Genomic DNA, 20,460 nt, shown 5'->3' with positions numbered 1-20,460 from the left:
TTTAATCCTTTTTCATGTACGCATTGCCCACGGAGTTTTTTCTCCAGGGCATAATAAAACTTACTTCATTCATTCATTCTCTTTCTCTCTATCCTCCGCACACACTGCATACATATGTATAACGTTATACACACGTACGTAAGGAGCGAGTATATAAACGCGGGGTAAGAGATGCGGGATGATGACGATGACGACGATGAAGCGATGCATGTGAAGAAGGGAAGGACCGAGTTCCAGTCTCGGGTTACTATCTCGGCTAAGGGATTCTTAAGCAAACCTCTAAGACTGGAAAAACGGGGGGAGGCAGCTGTTCTATAGGCATTCTTTCATCCCCGAAGCGTTTCAGCCCCCCCCCCCCTCATTCTCTCTCTCTCTCTCTCTCTCTCTCGCGCTACCCGTTGCAGACGGAGAAAAAAAAATGGAGGGGCAGCGCGAGGAGGTTGGGGGGGGGGGGGGCTGAAAGAGGGCCTGATGCCCGACCTGCGGAGCAGCAGAGTTAGGGACAAACCACCGAGAGGTAAGAAGGTAAGTTCGTTCCCTCGGCACGCCACGACGCGTTATTCACATGTATCCTGGCAGCCTGCCTGCCGGGGGAGGGGGGGGGGGGGGGCTGACGGCCCCTTCTTTTACAGGCGCAGGTTGCCGCTTGTTCCTTATTTTCTCGGCGTCGTTCACCAAGAATCGCCCTCCAGGTCCTTTTTAGGACCTCGGTGCGCGAAGTGCGCACACTTTTTTAGTAATGAGTTATCATGTACCCTTCGGGGGATGTTATAGTCAGTCCTTATCAGCCGGGTTATATGTCTTCTATTTCGGCTATTATCCGAGGCTACGTATCGCGATGCAAAAAGAGCGTAAGGGCCGTATTCTACATTGCAATCCTGAGAAACAAAAAAAAACACAGACATATTTTTGCGAAATATTATAATGTATTAATGAGTTTTTGTTCAGAATTGAACGTACGATTCGGCTGTTATGTACTTTTTGCGATGCAACGCATGGCCTCCGATTATCAGTTGCGTGTCTCGGATGTTTTTTTTATCTCGTTTCGAAAATTATCATCATCATCATTGTCATCGTTTTCAATCATTTTCTCCAAACTTCTTTCAATGACAAGGTTTACTCGAAGTTTTGACCGCTTGGTGGCTCTGCAGCCGGTGTCTCGTTTCAATCGTCTCTTGAACTGATTTCGAACGTATTTATGAAATGAATATGGAATCACGAACAAAATGTTACTATTCGTTTTACCTATTGCATGGTATCAGCAAACAGTAACATGGTACGGACAGTAAAAGTGGGTATAATTACGACCGCGAATGTCGATGAATTTCGAGGTTAAGGCAGCAACGAGCAGAAATAATGTACAGTTAATACAGCAACACAAAACCTGCGTATCTTCATATTGTTCTGGTATTTGATCTGCACATTTCACTTTTCTTTAAAAATTTTGTACTCGCATTATTTCGAGAAACTTCTATAAACAAGTATACGTTCAACATTTTACTGTTCAACGTCAGCACCACTTAACGATCAGTAAGCTACTCCGGTTTCTTTTGTTCTTCTCAATTTTTTTCGGTTATTGCAGTGCATAACTATCCTGTATGTTAGTTTGTTTTAATTGTTTGTGATTTTGTCTTCTAACTTGTCATCCATTTCTTAAACACACATGTATCGAATTTGAGTGACAATGTCAATGAATTATAATCATTTTATATCCGCAATCGCCGATATCTATTTAAAAATGTTTAAATCGCGACTTTCTTCGCTGTTTAGTTAGATTAACATTTATGCGAATTTAAACTCCGCAGGAAGAAGATTGTTAGTACGATGAATGGTTGGAATAATTTATATTTTACATAAGCGTTATATAGATACATAGTTTATGGCTAACCGGTAGGCCTATTGGGACAGAAGTAGAGAAATGTAAGCGTCGTCCTGTTTTCGAGGCCGTGTTAGAAATCTGGAATCCTGCGTGCCGCAAGATTCGTAGAAACGTCGCGGAAAAAAAACCTGAATAAATAAAAATTTCTTCGACATTTAACGACGTTAAGTTTGTCTGTTATTATGGCGCTATTATTGGTGTTAATGCTTATAGCTCGATAGTACGAGCCGCTTCTATGGCCAGTTTTATTACTATTACTTTTGCAGTGTGTATCAATTTCCCTTCCTTGAATTATACCTAACTAGTACCCAACGAAACTGAATTATAATACGTAAGAATATCCGCGATCGCCGAATAGCCGGACGATGCGTGGGCCACAACTAAGTAGTGATAATTTTAGTAGGCATATTAACGTCACGTTGTAACTAAATCTCAAAGTTGCCGTCTGATATACGGCGACCCACCGAACGAGACGACGCCCATCGCAGTCAGCGTTACGCGTTGCGTGCCAACCTAACCTAACTTTCAACGGGTGGCGCCCAAAGCGCCTGTTTGACTCTGTAGTCATATTTTCGGCATTCCGAAATTAGCCAACGGTATTTTTAGCGATCTTTTCTACTATGCCAAATTGCTAACAAGCTTGAAAATATCTTATATTCCCACAAAATTACGAAAAAAAATAATGTGACGCTCTGACATCTGGCGGCAGGAAATGAACCGCCGTATTTAATTTCAAGATACCTCTTTTTTTATTTATCACGCTACATCAAATTTGTGCATCGAAAATGAAAACTCGTAATTTGCATAAAGTTTTCTGTATCTTCGTACCCGTATGATTTATCTAAAATGACCATTTACCGACACTTCAGTTTTCTGCCCCATATTGTTTAGCCATTCATCTTTAGTTTCATTGCCGATCAATTTCAATTGCGAAAAGTAATTTTGGGACGCACCCGAGTTACTTTGCCCGCCTCACAAGTTCAATTTTTTTAGGTTAGGTCAGCTTTGTAGTTCTTTGAAGAGGGGTCTAATTGCCCGTTGTCCGCTTCAGGCTCTTAGGTTCAGTTGAGAAATTTTCGCTAAATTACGGACTCAAGATGGGGATGAGCAAAGTTCATTTTACGATGGGTTGGTAAAAACATTTGAAGAAGATCTGCAGACTCGAAAGAATTTTATGATTTTAGAAAGGGCTGAGCCGGGGTAATTTAAAAAATACAAACAATACTCAGCCCCTCCTAAAATCATAAAATTCTTTGATATTTGGTGCGGGTTTTCAAGTTCGAAAGTACGCATGGGTGCCGTTATTTATTAACATGCAAAAATATCTACTTTGGTTGATTGTTATCGGTGTTCAAAAGCCGACTTATTTAACGTAAATTGAAATTCAGATGAGTTTTCTGTCTAGTTTCGGAATGAAAAACACAGAAACCGGAAAAAAAATATATCCCATTGTCGCACAATTGAGAAGGCAAAAAATTTATTAGAAATTTATTAGAAAATTAATTGTAAATTACATCCAATTAATCACAAAAATCGAAACCTTTCAATCAACTCTTTACGTATATCGGAATTGACACGATCGAGCCGCTAGGTGTCGCTGCGCGTAGTCTTCGCGCATAAACACGATCTCATGATCGATCCGACGATCTGGCAGTCTGAAGCACTCTATTAAAAAGGGCGCTAAGCCGCTAAGCCGAAGACGACGGAGTGTCGAGACGCTGGATGGATTGATAACCGAGTAACGCATATATACCAAAGGAGGAAGATAGGGGGGAAAAAAGGATGACTTCCGGTGTGGCAAGTAGATTGTGATAGCAGCTGAGCCGCGCGGAGCAGCCCCTAATCTACACGCACATTTTTACCGTCGAAAATATGTACGTACGTGGCTCTGTGTGACGGTTATGTACAAACGGCAGCTCGTATGCACGGGGAACAAATCAGGGATAACTGACGATGGTGGCATAGCAACTGACCGTCAGTCAGGAACAGAGACAGCCAGACAGACAGATAGACGCTGCCGGTCCTGCGCGCATCAAGATAAATTTCTACACAAACGTATTTTATTTAAGTACTTTTTTTTCCTTCAGATTTCTTATCACCGAGCGCACATCGATAGCAATGCTCTCGTAAATCAACCGGGAAATCGTCGTAACTTTTTTTTTTGGATCGATGCTTTATATTCCGACGTGAAATTACTCCGAATCTAACCCAACTTTCATTCATTTGTTACATTTTTGTTATAGTTTTAAACTACTCTCAATTATCTCAAACTTCCTTTACAGTTTGTTCTTCATCTAGTTTTTTCACTCAGCCTTTGCTGCATTAGCGTTACGAGCTGTAATATTCCAAATAACTCGATGTACGGTTTAACGTTAAAACAAACAACGTATTCCAAAAATTATGTTCTAAAGACGCCAATCCTTTATTCTTATCATACCGATGTAAATAATTTACGAATCATAATAATACATAATACTTGTACCAATAATATTTCGCTTAGTTTATGACGAAACAATCGTAAATCGTTGAATAAAATTTCCAAAATATCAAATGTTTGTCCATTGTTTAAGACAGTAAAAATTTATGGACATGTTCGATTGGGATTTAGAAGAAATAAGTATGACAATTAAAAGTTTAAGCTGGTCATGGTTTTTTTTTCTCCCCCAAATTCTCAATTATTTTTCAACGATTATGATGTGAACGTAAACGTAGATCTTTTACATATACCTAAGCATAACTGTGCGTATACATCGTAAATGGGGATAGAAACAAACGCGTTGAATACAGAGTGTGTGTGCACTGACGGTTCGTGATGGAACAGAGATAACGAGGAAAAGAGACGGACAGAGGCAGAGTTGATGAGAAGAAGGGAGAAAGAGAGAGTTTTAAAAATTCAAACACGTTGTCAAACATTCGTTGTTAACATCGGTTTGACTGTCTTTCGTATATCGCGCATATAAGGAGGAGAAAGAAAAAGAGACAACGCTGGCAGACGAATGAACGATGTATAATTTTTTCTAGGAAAAAGGATGTGCAGAGGTTTCTTTGCTTTCCTTTATTCTCTCGTTCTTTTTAATCCTTGTAAGCTTTGTCAGAGATCTCGCTCTCCTCTCGCTCAACTCGTTTCTTCAGTATTCACACAATGATGCTCTCTTCTACCTCATCCTCCTTTTCCTCTTCCTCCTTCCAGACGCCGCCTAGGTACTCGCTCTATCCTAAATGCGGGAACGTCGTATGTAAATATCTTACCCTAGCCGTTGGACGACTGACACGAAAAAATACGTCAGCCATTCGGGAGGAACGGAGAAAGAATGAAGAGAGAAAGGTAAAACGATTCATCAATTAAGACGCTGTGCACGTTCAACGGAAATTACAATAATACGAATCACCGGATATTTGTTTATCCTGCATTTTGATTAACAAAAATATGGACGCGATTTTTTATGTTTTATACACTGTGGCATTGTTTTTGTTCCAATCAACCAAAATCACAAGTTTGAAGATAGCAATGTTAACTTCACAAAACATTGGGGGGGGTCACGATTATCAAATTTCAGAATAACTTTGAAGCAGTTGAATTTCCAGAATGTAAGTAAATTTTGTTTTGTTGCGGTAAACTCAATTCCAGATAACTCCAAAATTGCAAAATAACGATACTTGTAAACGTGCACGGTTACAATAACGCCACTAACTTCAACCTCGTCCAAAATCTAGTTACATGAATTAACCAACTTCTTTCAACATAGGCATCCAACCATTCGTCGGATCCGACAAAAGTGTTTGGTCATTGACTTTCGGCTGAAGTGGAACCAAATCGTTTGTCGATTCAAAGATACATTAACACGTGCATGGTACTAGATTTAAAAAATGTCAAAAAATTATTCAGTTAATTTAGGCCTGTTATTCACATCAGTCAAAAAGAGTCATTTAATCGTAACGTTTCGATTAAAATGTAGAAAATTTTTACCCCGAGTTCAGGCGGGCAGTTCGTTACCGGGCACAAAAATGAGTGTAACAGGGGTTGGCTGTCGGTTTCGCCACTTCCTGTGACAGTTGCTGAAGTGAAAGCCACGGTTCCGTGATCATCAACGAGCAACAAACAGCGGTGACGGAAAGTGACCAGGAACTCTGAAAGCAGCTCTGCACCTGCCGGTGACCGTTGCTCATTAGTCTTTCGAAAAAAGTAAAAAAAGGGTGCCGAGGGAGAGAGAGAGAGTGAAATTTAGACCGTTTCTGTCGTTTTTTTCTCCTTTGATATGATCGGCACTAAACACGGTAAAAACTGGTGCCGGACCAGGAAGAAGAAAGAGGAAAAGAATGCATACTGGTTGTCTTGACTTCCTCCTCGTCGCCGCTGACGGCGTAGACACACACAACATGCACCGGAAGATCCCCTTTCCCATTTATTACGGTTAGTCACTGTCGAGGAGGAAGTCGCGGACCGTTTCTCATTCGCCTTCTCTTCATCCTCATCCTTCTCCTCCTCCTCCTCCCCCACCTTCGCCTCTTCGACCTGTAGGCCACTTAAGGAGGTCGCGCCTCAAGGGGCAGGGAAGAAATGATGATCGCGCACCTGCCGCCTGTCTGTCCTTCCTTCCTTCCTTCCTTCCTTCTTCAATCGCTATGCAGGTATGAGGCAGAGTCGACCCGCCGATTCCACCTTGTTCCTTTTTCTGGAAGTCTTTTCATTCATTCGTTTCCAAGCATGTCATAGATTCTTATCTCTGTTACCTGTTCACGGCTTCTTCTTCACCTTGCTTCCACTTGCAGCACACTAAGAGATCATTAGATCAGTGTCATGCAAACGTATCGCACGCAAGTCCTTATCGAATGATTAATCTTGCAGCTTATTAAGCTCAGATTATATTCAAAGTTGTTTAGAGCTGTCCGCATTACTGGGAACAAATTCAACTCATCAACGTTATTTCGTTTGGAAACAGTTCGAAACAGTTCTTGCTCTCAAATAACCGAACTTCGGTATCAGCGGGAACTTTATTATACCGCATCATGATCCATGAATGTCTCAATATCAACTTCAATAGTGACATTCGAGTGATTAACTAAATTAAGATGTTGTTTCAATCCAACGTCACATCTGACACAAATTCAATTCTTCGGGCATCTACACTTCACACGCACCTGTGCACATAATAGCTAATTACTAATTGACACAGACGCTTATCGTGTTTTGAAACGAATACATAATGGAACCTGCACTTGCAGCGCTGTGCTCTGCCTTCAATTAGGGTAATTGCTGAGACCAGCGGTGTTAGTGGATTTGATTGCTCGCCAGGTTTATTTATAACCAACCATCATGTATGTATATATGTACAATGCTAGGTGGCAAAGGGAAGAAAAAGTACACAAGCGACCGCTTATTATCTTATCTAAATTGTTCCTCGAACCAAGCAAAACTGGCGCGTCAAACGGGAATATAATGGTGTTGGGTATCCAGGTGTCAAGTTCGTGGTCTGCCCCACTCTCTTTAATCTCTCACCTTCCCTCTTATCCTTCCACGGTAAACTAATAACGCTTCGTACTAAGTCATACTCATACATGCGTATAAGTCCATGCATCATCTAAACCAAATGTATGTACATTAAAACCTTCACTCACGATCTATCACAGACTTTGCGCAATTAGCGGCGAAAAACTTCAGTGCAAAATTCTACAGACTACGAGTATAGCTTGTTAATCGAACACTTGATTCAAACCCAACTCTCCAAATCGATCACAAACATTGTTCTACATTAGTCGAAACTGGCAAACTTGATCACATTTTCTGCTGACAGTGTGCCAATTCCCTTCTAACTTTTCACACACTAAATGTCATCATGGGTGATGCTAAATTGCTCATACTTCGTCCTTTTCTCTGGTCCAAATTGTCAATTGCTTAGCTCATTCACGGTGCAATAAAATTTCCAGTCTCTACCGTCTTGGAAAGGCTTCATCTTATCGTTAGTCTGTAATTATTCACGTTTCGATTGTGCTTGTAAGTTTACTCGCACTTCTCACTCGTTAGCTTTACCGTGGGAAAAATTATCGACTGTTGGACAGATCTTTTACCACGACCGGAATATTATTGCGCTTCTTCAGAGGCTCTCAGAGGTTGCAGGTACGTCAGACGATGCAGCTGATGTGTCGGGTTATTTGGTGTCTGCATGCAACCTCGCGCTAAACGAAGGAAGCAATGAACGCTCTGCACCTGTAGCTCAAGAGTGGTGGTGGTGGTGCAGCATCAGCAGCGGTATCAGTATCAGGTCCAGCGCTGCTTTGATGCGCTGTGAGTAAGTATAGTCTGTAACCTCCGTGCAGGTTCTTGCGTTGGGATCCATAAAAGTTGCCCAACCGCATTCTGACGCCGATTTTCGGGGTAGGATTTTTTCTTTCATTGTTACGTTTTTTACATTTATAAACGTACGCATGCGCACGTAACTGTTCAGTATACACGTATCAACAAATCAACGGATTATAAATTAATATTTCGAAGTTGCAGATGCAAGAATCCGGAAGAAAACGAATACTTTACTTTTCTGATTTCAATTTTTTCTTTCATTCTCTTCACTGCAGGCCAACAAAATCCTGGTAATACAAGCTGAATTGTTCTACAAGCAGTTAAATTCTGCTCATCTACGAGACTCGAATATACATATCATACAGATTTTGTTTTCTTTCTTGCTTTCAACCAGCGACAAATTTTCACCATTCCTTCACAGTGCAAAGAATTCTTAGACTTTTGAATTGGGGATAACATTATTCTTTATTATTTCGAAGCATTCTTCGAACCAATAAAATTCCCTGCGCAATTTTTGCTATGTAACACTGGCCGTGTTAATGTTTCGCATAAACTTTCCTCGCAATGTTTAATTTTCCATTATCAAGTACCTACACGAGAGGTTTGTCGCTCGAATCTCCTGTTTCCGCGTAACAATTATCGCAAAGACGATAAAGTAACGTGGGTAAATGCTCCAAGAGTCGGAATCTGCGGCAAGAGAACTCCGCGAGCGAATTATTCTTGATACGCTGTAAACCGATGTGGGAGGCTTGAAAACGAAACCTCTGAACAGTGTGCGGTTGTATCCCACGTGTAGTGTCACATGCCGTACAATGTAACCCATACGCGGTTCCACTTAATTACTTATCTGACCGACACAGTTACCGACGCTTAGAACGCGATTCGGCACGTATAATTTCAAGGGGATCAAATTGCGGAGCGATTTCTTCATCGACGTTTTTTCTTTTCTGGTGTATTTTCATTTTTTCAATTCATACTGTATTGAAAAAAACATTCTTCAAAATCGACCAAAACGTTTCAGGATACAAATAAAGAATAAACTAACAACGAAGACTGTGGTGAAAAATTTTCTCTTTTACACTATGACTTAATATCGATATGATAATTTTATATTATCGTCCAAGATTTAGTTTGAAATTCTTCTTGTTACGTGTGTGTAATGAATTTTTTTTTTCATGCCCCGTTACTGAACAATCACCTGATTGAAAAGGAAGTTTTGAAAATTTCTATATTCATACTCGAACCAAAACAAAACCCGGGAATTAGTATCACAGACGTTTTTGGATTTGGCACGTTAAACTTTCATACTTCTTTATTATACAGCCATAAACACACATCGTGTAGTCAACTTCCCGTGTAATTAAAGGCCTACAGATGTCGATCAGACGATTCAATATGTATACCACAATTTTCGCAACTTCCGGTGACGATTCTCTCTTTGAACCGAGTATAATGAGTATAAGTGGCGCGAATTGTATGAACAACTAAAGTAAAAGAGAAAACACACGAAACTGACTTGAAAACAAAAAGACGAGAAAAAAAAGGCTATAAAAACGGTTACTACACAGCTGTTTAAGACTGTCATTTCAACATCATCACCGCAGTCAGAAAAATTGAAAAAAAAAAAAAATTGTTTTATTACGCATAGTTCTTCCCTTTATTAAAAGTTTTTTTTCAAGCATAATGGAACGAAGAAAAATAATGTCTGTCTATATTTGCACAGTCAATTATGGAAACACAAACATTGCGATTTTTACCAAAACATTCCGAAATTCTTCGTTCGCGTTATCCATAAAATGAAGAAGAAGTAAAAATTCAGTATTACGAACTGTGTGAATTTCAATAAAAATATCGTCTGCAATATTACTGACCAACGATTCCATATTTTTATTTTCTATACTTCTACATATATATAGACTTGCTTGTAATGTAATACGGTTAAAAATTCTGATAAAATGGAAAATTCGATAGCGAGTGACCCGTCTATTTTTTTTTTTTTTTACCCCCACCCATCGAGAAGTCGCGTCGCGGTTCATCTTTCTTGAACGAAACGATCGACGCCCACCGCGTCGCGCAGCAGCGGTGTCGAGATGATCAACGAGGCGATGAGACAGCGGGTGACGTCAGGTGGTTAATTACTTCGCGTCCGGCAGCCCCCAGCTTAGCCACAAGTAAAACGATCTTCCCGCAACGATGCTAACCGACATTATCTCGTTTCTTGTTTTCTTTCCTCTTTTGCAGTCGTCGCTGTATTTAATATGACGAGACGATTAGACGTACTGGTGAGTGAGGCGTTGAGATTGCCGTTCCAACGATCGGTTGTAATAAAAAATTATCGAACTGTTATACACACGTATACTTCTGACAGTTTTAAATAATTCTTAAAAAGTCCTATTCTATTTAATTATTATGAAAATAAATATCAGGAATATTTCAAAAACTTTTATAACTTTTCATTTGTCAAATAAACGTAAATATGATTGTTGTGCGCAACGGTTGAATATCTGAAAATATTACGAGAAAAAAAGAACGGGGAGAAAAAAATGCGACAGTTGATAAACACAAAAACAGCATTATTTTGAATCCAAACGACTTGACCTGCACATATTTCAGTTTCGAATTGCTGTGGTGGTTCGTTGATTTATGTTCGCAACAGTAATATATCGGATAAAAGTTTTACAAGAAAAATGCTTCAAACTTAATAATACACAGAAACTGTCCACGTTGCCAAAAATTCAATCTCGATCATGAGCGGACAATTCAAAAAATGGTTTTTTCACGATATTTTGAAAAACCGTTTTTAGACGATTGAAAAAACCTTACCGAGTGGATCGCGATAATTCGTCTGTAAAAATAGTACGACATATACGTTGTAGGTTACATGGGTACAGGTAAGAAGAAGACAACCCGTAATTTTTGAATCAGCGGCGGCAAATTTCTCTTTTTTTCTGTTCATTGCCCAATTTCTGAAGCGCTCGTGATGGTCGTGTTTCTGACAAGGCAATTAAATTTTGCGCGTTCCTAGGAATCGCTTAGGTATCGAGTGTTCGCAGCAGCAGAAGGAGCGAGAGAGAGAGAGAGAGAGAGAGAGAGAGAGAGAGATCATGCCGCCTCATAATATAGCCCGAAATCAGAATGGCAGGTAAATTGGTATTTTCCCCGTATTCCATAAAAGCTGGCAATATATATATATATATATATATATATATATATATATATATATATATCATAAAATGAAGGCTTAGCGGAAATCTGACCTCTATACGTCGACGTGTATATTAATAATAAGCATAACAATAACGGGCTTGAGAATTGATGAGTGTAACGTTATTTGGTTGGATATGAAATCCCCGGGGATCATCGGTACGGCAGAAAACGAGGATAAAAAAAAATATATTCCAAGAGCAACAAAGCGAGTGAATAATATTCGTAATTTTCCCGATCGCACAAAACTGATGAAAATTGGGTATAGTGTGATTCTGATTTGACTCTACGTCTACAATTAATGAGCTTCAAGAAAAGGTTATATTCAGAATTTGGAAAGCAAGAAAACTTGAATCGGGGCGGGGGGGGGGGATAAATCAACACTCGATCAGAATGAAACAAGAGAACAAAAAAAAAAAAAAGTCGGACAAGTAGAAAAAAACAACAACGAACATCTGTTTTCGGTTACTTTTTCTGCTGAACCCTAATTTAATAATTACTCTACAGGGTACATAATTGTATACAATTTGCAAAACTGTATGTGTGTGCGCGCGCGTGTGCCCATTAAATGAATATATAGGTATTATTTCTGCTTACCATGATGCAGAAAACTTGGCAGTACCCAATTTCACAATATTTATTAGTAGCTGGATTTTGATTTAATTAAATACGTAGTCTTTCGATTATGATAGATTAAAGTATATATAATAAATACACCCACGACGTGAATATATCTACATACGTTTAGTTGAAAAATACAGTGAGTATCGTGTTACAATTTAAATACAAGACCCGATGATAGTATCTGGTCTGCTCGATCTATTCGTCGTTCTTCATCATCAAGATATACGCACCCTAATAGGCACTCATGTATCTAACTAGTTTAGTGAATTGGTGGTTTTTAACTTGAGTTGCTCCCTGATGCATACACGGCTTTCTTAATTCTACACTAATACGGATACCGGGACGAAGAAGAAAGAGAAGACGAATAAGAAAGAGTGGAGGTAGCCTCGGAAGGAATTTGTATGCGTATTCTGATTTCGTTCTTTTTCTTCGTCTTTGTTTCCTCTTTTTCCTTATTCTTCTGGATTGGGATGCTCGATTTAACAACAAAAACTTGTGCAGGTACAATACCTGTACACTAGCTCTCTGCTACGACGATTAGCATCTGCGTAAGGTATGGCTGCTGTAATATACTTTCCGCTTTCGTTCACGAGCCAGCCGAACAGCTAATCATTATCCAATTATATGAAATCTAATACTCGCGCGCACGCGATTCGCGAAACTTGGGAGTAAAAACGCGAAAACAAAAAGCGAAGGAATAGAAAAAATGCAAAACAAATTTTGGGAAATAGAGAAAAAAAAAAAGACACGTCTCGCGGTAAAATCAGATAAATCGAAATACATGTAAATCAACGGAAGATTATTGTGTGTATATCTACAGATATTCAAGCACGCTACTATAATAACTGTATGAGGAAGAGAAAACGGGAAACAGAAAAGAATTGCCTTTTTATAGTTTTACGGTATATTAAAAGCATTCGATATATTACTTTTGAAACACGTTTCAGGCGATGAAATTTGCGCTTACACTACTATATTTGTTTGTTGTTATTTTTTTTCTTCAACCACCAATCGCGGTCGTGTTTACTCTCTCATTTCTATTTGAAACCTACGATCTTCTAATCAAATTTCACTTGCTATAGGAATCATAAGATTCGGTCCATTTTAGTCAACGTGAATGAAATAAAACGGTTGAAAGAAGAAAGTAGTAAAATCAATTATAATCGACTATCGCAATAGCAGAGTTTCAGATTTCATTTACTTCTTTTAATTCCTTAATAAACAGTTTCCGTTCACAATTTTCAAGGAGACTGCAATACTGCAGGCACAGTGTGAATTGCTTCTTGTATTCTTATACAATTTTTGACACGAAGTAGACAATTGGCTGAAGAAATAACTTGTATATTATTAATTCATAAAAGGTATTAACTCAGAATTTAAAAAGTGCTAATGAGAATACCAATGAGAAATATTTAAAAAATCCTTCACGCTTTGCTTCGCTAGAAAGTTGTGAAGAGGAGTAGTCGATGAAGCTGAAGTTGGTAACGATGTTGTAATGATTTACGTTTTGGATAAAACTGTTGTTCGGCAAATTCAGGAATGTTTGAGATGCAGTAAATTATAATAAGGAAAAATGTATACATATTTGGAAAACTTGACTACTTCAGCCACTATAAAAATGCTAAACAGTGATTTTTCCCATATGTGTTTTGCTATGTTAACGTTACTAACTTCAGTTTCTTAGGAATTTATAGAAAAAAATTGTTAACAAAGAATACACTTCAAACAGATATAAAATTGATTGGTAATATAGCTGATTGCCAATCCATGTCGAAACAAGCTTTAATATTATCGTTGCATAGAATGCAATGATATTAATTCAAAACTTCTGATCTCATTCTGACTTGATCAGTTGTTGATATTGCATTTTTGAAGCATAAGTGTAATAGAACTAGTGAGTTCCTCATTTTTCAAAAACAATCAAGTTTTGTTTATACAAGCACCTATGAAAACAAAAAAAGTAAAGCAAATATAATTTGAAACCACTATTTGATTCAAATTCAAGTGTTATCGGGTATGCTAAATGATTTTGAGAGAGGAAAAAGTTTGAACAGCAGTTAATCAGCTCTGCTGATTTTACCGAAGTATAATCAATGATACAAGTATACAAAAAATAATAGATATAGTAAAAAAGACTCACTTTTAGGAACGAGTGAAACTTGACTTTGCTCGGTGAAACAGGAGGGCTGGACGGAGTCTGATGATTGTTAGGAACCTGAAGAAGATTCTGGACCTCGACGAGAAGTCCTTTCCTCGCGTAGCGGCTCTTTGGACTGGCAAGAACGTCGCTCTCGGCCTTAGCCTTGGCCTGAATGAGTTTGAGATTTTCTTTGATATTCTGCCTCAGAATGACGTAGTGATACCTGCGCATTCTGGCTCTAGAATCTCGCTCACATATCCTACGCCAGCTCTTCGAAACCATGCTAACAGCGCACAGATCCTTGGCGTCAAGAAAGGCGAGTATCTTCGAGACGACCCTCCAGTGGTCACTTTCCTCACCCAAGACGCTCATAAAATCTACACTGCTCCTGCCGGTATAGCACGGAATTGCTCTAGACCTCCTTGGCCCGACGAACTTTGGTCTCTGGCTGAAGTCTAGCCTCTTGGGCCTGATCTCGGCGAGCGATGGGTCGGTGATCATGAGCCTGCTCATTTTCTTGTGGTTCTCGACCGACGATGTGAACGTAAGGGTCTCCCTGCTTGTCGTCGGCGAACCAACAGCCTCCCCCGTCGTCGGTTTGTGGTGCGGCGTGCTTTGGGGCACAGTGACTAGGCTCATCTCGACATCCACCTCATCGTCCGCAGGCTCCGAGGCCATGAACGACAGCGAAGGGACAGCAGGCGAGGGGGGTGGGGAGAGAAGCTGCAGCGTGGAGGCTGGGGTTGTCGGAACGGAGGTCAGGAGTCTTTCGTCTTTTCCGTTTTTGCCGCGATGCTGCCGCCGCAGAAGGTCCTCGAGCTCCGAGGTCAGGCTTAAGCCGCCCGCCGCCGTTCGACTATTTTGAATTTGAATTTCCCGCGCTTTTTGTACCGACGACGAACCGCTCTCCAGACTCAATTCCGTTGAGTTTAGCTTGGACCGGAAACGCGACGAGCGATCCGACGGCCACGGATCCGAGCTCCGGGTCTGCAAGTACCGACGGCGAGGGTTCGATCGCAGCTGATTTCCGCCGGTCGTCCTGGTCGCTGAGGTCATCGCCGGCGTGCCGAAGCTCGCCGATTGAGGAGAGCTCAGGGTTATGTACCCGCTGTCAGCGTTGTCGTAGGACGATCGCATGCTCGTTCGACTTGACGATAGCATCGAGGAACGATGCTGCTTCTTGCGCGAGGACAGATGCGGCGTATCGCCGAGATCCGAACTCGGCTTAGAGTCAGTTTTCTCCATCTTGGTTTGTCTTTCGTTTTTCGAACTTGCGCGGGAAAGGGAATAGAGATAGAGTATTTGTTGGGTGTTCTTGGATTCGCGCGGGAAAGAGAAACAGCGAAATCTCGAGTATTAGTTATTCTTCTGGTGTCTATTTCGGTTTCGAAGGTGAAGGTATAGGCTTCAGTTTTCGACGCGTACTTGAATCTGTCATGGGACGGAATCAGAGAGACAGGGTTTAGGGCGTTATCTATCAGATTTTATTTCGGTTCTCAAGCACATGAGCTTGCGAACTGCTCAGAAAAATAGGGTTCTTCCCGTACTTCTTCCTGAACGAGATCTCGGACCTGATCTTCAAATTCCGTCAATCGGGATTTAAGGGCTCCGTAATCGAAGAGACGTAGAAGAATTTTGTTGTTTTTGAAACACCGCGTCTCCGTTGACGACAGCGAGTCCGAGGTTAGTTTTCGGCCACTTTCATTACCCTCCGATTCGACGACCCGAGCGGAGTGCACTTCCCGTTCTCTTCTTCCCGGCAATGCATCGGGCCGAATGAGAGCCGAGGTTGTTTGGTAACCTCAAGGACAAGGATAACGTACGGTAAACAAACACGCCGGGTCGCCCCTCTTCAATCGACGATCTGCCAGCCGCAGCTTCTGTATCCAATAGTCTTATTCTCTCCACGAGACACAATCGAGTAAATAAACGGCACTGAACGGTCACGGCAATGAAACTACACGAAGAAAAGACACACACACAAGAGTCACGGTACGCGGAGATAAATCGTAACAACAAACACACGTGGGTTTTACAATATTTTGACTTGAATGGATATGTATTTGAGCGAGAAACTTTTGACACGCACCTTATTCATTCACGTTCATCGGATGTAACGAAAACCTGCATCACCACACAACATGAGACACACAAAAACCACTTGATCGGATGCACGATCACGAGTAAATGACCAAAGGAGCGCGAATAATATCCTCTATTTTCACTGCGCGAACGTACCGACTTAACCAATTCTTTGAAGAATAGATAGAAACGATAACAGTCACAGGACCGCGCGACACAACAAAACACCGGGAACTAAACGTAACGCGCACGCCGACCGCTCGACACGCTGCGTGCTGCTGCTGTTACTGGCTGCTGCTCCGTGGGCAGCCGGTCCTGCTCGGAGACTGTGGAGATACTCGACTAGTTGAGTCCTTTCAAAACTGTTTATCCGTTGCCCTACCGAGGGCCGGCCGCCGGATCTCAGCCAATCGGGTGCGAGGACGCCGTCTGGCGGTGCAGCTGCTCTCCCGCCGGTTCAGCCGAACCGAATCCCATTGGCGGCGAGATTTGTTTTCTGTTATTGGATTCTTTTTCCTTTTCTGGTGTAACGCGTCTTCTTCTTCTCCTCTCGTTTGCACGCCTACGCTTATATTATCGCTATCGCAGGCTGAGAACAACACCGTGTCCCGCCAACACGCACGCTGTGATGATGGCACACTTCCTCGCTGCTCCGCGATTCGATCACTACTCTTTCTCTTTCTCTAAACCGCGCGAGATCCTGACAAGGAGGCGGGACGGCAGGGACGCCCGCTAGCGAAAGCCGTGGTATACTAGGCGGGAAAGGCGGGAACGTATCGCACGGTTGCCAACCCTGCAAATTCGACATGTCTGCCTTCGCGGTCAATCGTTCTCCAGAGATTTTCATTACGAATTCATTAAGGTTCGTTATACCTGACGGAAAATGATACAAAAATGGAGTATCATCTATATATATTTCGGATTTTTTGTTACTGTTCGATACTAAGTATTTCAATTGTCAAGCTGAATTATATCTTCAACATGATGTCGAGAATACCAAATCACCGGAAAACCTTTGCGCAGGATGCGACTTGACCAATTAATCAAACTGCATCGCCAAACTTTGAGGATAAGTGCTTGAAAAGCTTACTCTAACCTGCTGTCGGTTAGATTGATATCTAGGATAGGCAAATTACCGGATCTATAAAAATATCGAGGATATTGCATGAAAACAGTTCTTAACTACCCTCATTCAATTAATTCATACTTCCATGCTAATGTGGGTATTATTACCCACAAACATGTTTATTGCAACAACCACTCGATCGATAAGTGTCGGATGTGTCTTCGCCATTGTCTTACACCATGCAATGCAATTGTGCGCGCCGATTTTAGCGCTTCTTGTGCATCGTGGATTGTCGGGGAACTAACCAGGTATAATATCGACATTACATTAGGTTAAGTAAGGTTACTTTAACGCTTAAGCGTTCTAAAAACAGCGATTTTCGGAGACGAGCAGAAAGATCCGTAAGAAACGCATAAATATTGGCTTAATTATCTTGATTACCTCGTGATATGGACACCAGCAGTAAAGCGGAATCTGCGCCTAAGCAAGCTATGGTTTACATCTGCGGAGGTGAGCGATACTTTGCCTCAAACTTGGTTCATCGAGGTTATGTTATGCATAGCTTTGTTTACCGATACGGCTACACGTGGGTCTGAATAAGAGTTTTTTTTTTTTAAGAACAAAAGTTATTGTAGCATCTTGTTTCAACTTCACAAGTAATCAATACAATCGCAACCTTAAACTTACTTGACACATGATTAAACATCACACAACGATCAAGCATCCTGTCTGTTTGGTTATTTATCAGTTTTCTCTGTTGTATCTTCTCTGGCTTATTCTTCTTTTCATTATTGCTTTGTTTTCAGAATGTCACCACGACAACGAGATCCGTCCTAGAGATCCGATACGTTGCCGAGAATGTGGGTACAGGATAATGTACAAGAAACGCACCAAGCGACGTATCCTTTTCTATTGTTGTCTGCCTCACCAATTGTTTAATCAACTTATTGAACTTTGGCCTTCTTCTGTCAGATCAAAAATAAATAGTTTACTATGAGTCGAATTTGGCATCACTTCGATTGAAAGTTAAGACCAGCACTGATAGCAGCAGAGTTTTTTGACTTCCTTGGTTTTAAACTTCATCCACGTAAATGTTTTAACGCAACAACCTATAACACTAGGTTGCTTTCCGCTGAAATTCAACGCTATCTTTTCACTGACGAGTTCAGGGACTTTCACATGTTTTCAAATTATTGTTACGATTAACAAATGCCCATACTACAACATCATTGTTCGATATCTTGCCAGCTGATGATTTCACCACTGACTTTATAAAATCAAAAATAAACTCACTACAAAAATTTGGAAAACATATCTCCTTTACATTCCTTAACACAATAATAATAAACAGTCGTCGTCTTCGATGCTCGATAGATGTGTTGTGACAAGCCACAAAACCCTGTACAAATTCTTAACAATAATGGAATTCTATGAAGATGATCATCACGCCTCAATTTATTACATGTAATTACACTGCGATGAATTAATATTTGACCATTTTTTCTTGTATGTGAAATAAATGACATATATGTCAAAGAAATATATTTTAGCTTATTTAATACATCAAATTTCCTTACTTCTAAGCAACACAATTGAATACGTTTTTTACTTTGGTTGTAAATGAATTTAAAACTCGTTTGTCTTTTTTTCTTTTTATTTCTTTTAATTTCATTATTTTCATTTTTTTAGGCAATATACTTTCTTCATTTACAATAAATAAATTACACTTTTTTTCATCTTTTTTTTCCTTTTTTGCATCAATAAAGTATATAAGAGTTCGTTAACAGATTTTTTGTTTAATTTACGCTGAATTACGGAAGAGGTTAGGTACAGAGAAGAAGGTAAAGGTGGAAGAGCAACGGAGCTTGTGAACAATCGGGAGCCTATGCGAATACATGTATAATTTTAATAATTGATAAAAGTTGGATTCTACCTATTTTAACTACGTATTATTTTATACATATAGCTAATACCTATGTATGTATGTATAATGTTTATAAAATCCTACACTCCGGTCCCTCGATCTGATATCAACAGGCAAAAGCCATCATTTGGTTCCAATGGTATGATGTAGACTTATTTTGGTGTAAACATTGTTGTTGTCGAATTATAATTATTATTATAATCATTATTATAATTACAAATAGTTTCCAAAATTATTATTTAGATTCCTTTTTCGCTTTCTCCTCTACATTCTTAATGAATGTAAGTATATATGTGTATCTAGATAATAAAATCCCTTAAAATGATTCGATGATTTTCTTTCTTTCCCTATTTCTTCAGGCGATATATAATATTAGTATCTTCGAAATATATAAACTGTATGTTATACAATAACGGGATCGATCATTCGTTAGCTTCAAATATATCACTACTATGTGTTCTATACATAGGTACACAGGACAGATTAACCTGTAATATGGCATAAATTGTTTAGTCCATTCGTTCACTTTGAATAAAGTATACATAAAATTTTATACTTCTATATAATAATTAAAGTAGTAATCGTTATCAATATTCAATTATACAACCTGTCTACGGTATTAACATATAAAATACTATTGATATATATCATATATAATATTTATTTATCACGCCAACAATTCGCAAGCCCCGTTTCTCTCGCGTGCGCGCGATGTATAAAATTTAAAATAATAGATAGTTCCATAAAAATAAAGAAAAAAAGCCTACCCAACTACTATTACTATTAAACTATCTTATCTTTCCTTGTGTATTCAGTGCCGTAATGACGACGATGATAAAGTGCGTGAAAAATTGTTTAGAAGTCGCTATAGAATCACTAAGTATGTGTTGCGTGTAAATTGAAAAAAGCGTGTACTTAAGATGAATACTAAATCGAAATGAAAAAAAAAATTAGCAGATATTGTATCAAACTGTACCAATAAACATCTCAAGCTGAGTTTTAGTTTGATTGTAAAGTAAGTTCATGATTGTGAATCGATACATTTGTTTTTCAATGATTCTATCATATCAAATTTCATTGTATCTCTTTGAGAAAATTGGAAAGCATTACAACAGATGCGCCAATCAACGGACAGATTAAGATAGAATCCAATCCGTTTCTGCACTGGAAGAATCAATAGAAGAATCAATAATGGGCTTAACAATATTTGTACGAATGCAATAACGGCATAAAAGTTATGGAAGCT

At 39.7% G+C, this 20,460-nt stretch overlaps 2 protein-coding genes across 2 annotated transcripts in view; one reads left to right on the top strand and one right to left on the bottom strand.

Moving 5' to 3' along the window:
- Nucleotides 1-16,973, bottom strand: part of LOC124182582 (F-box only protein 43-like) — a 48,957-nt gene extending 31,984 nt beyond the window's left edge. Inside the window, exon 1 of the mRNA XM_046570036.1 lies at nucleotides 14,143-16,973. Within this exon, the coding sequence (XP_046425992.1) occupies nucleotides 14,143-15,387 (1,245 nt within the window). The 5' untranslated portion in view covers nucleotides 15,388-16,973. The remainder of the gene's footprint in view (nucleotides 1-14,142) is intronic.
- Nucleotides 16,974-17,597: 624 nt separating this feature from the next.
- On the top strand, nucleotides 17,598-18,830 carry LOC124183915 (DNA-directed RNA polymerases I, II, and III subunit RPABC4). Its single transcript, XM_046573090.1, has 3 exons — nucleotides 17,598-17,800; nucleotides 18,097-18,189; nucleotides 18,642-18,830. Exons 1-3 carry the CDS (start codon nucleotides 17,740-17,742, stop codon nucleotides 18,662-18,664), a joined length of 177 nt encoding a protein of 58 aa, XP_046429046.1. The 5' UTR covers nucleotides 17,598-17,739; the 3' UTR covers nucleotides 18,665-18,830.
- The last annotated feature ends 1,630 nt before the right edge of the window (nucleotides 18,831-20,460 follow it).

The sequence above is a fragment of the Neodiprion fabricii genome, chromosome 5, assembly GCF_021155785.1.
Source record: "Neodiprion fabricii isolate iyNeoFabr1 chromosome 5, iyNeoFabr1.1, whole genome shotgun sequence".
Lineage (NCBI taxonomy): Eukaryota > Metazoa > Arthropoda > Insecta > Hymenoptera > Diprionidae > Neodiprion > Neodiprion fabricii.
This window is presented reverse-complemented; position numbering and strand designations above follow the sequence as displayed.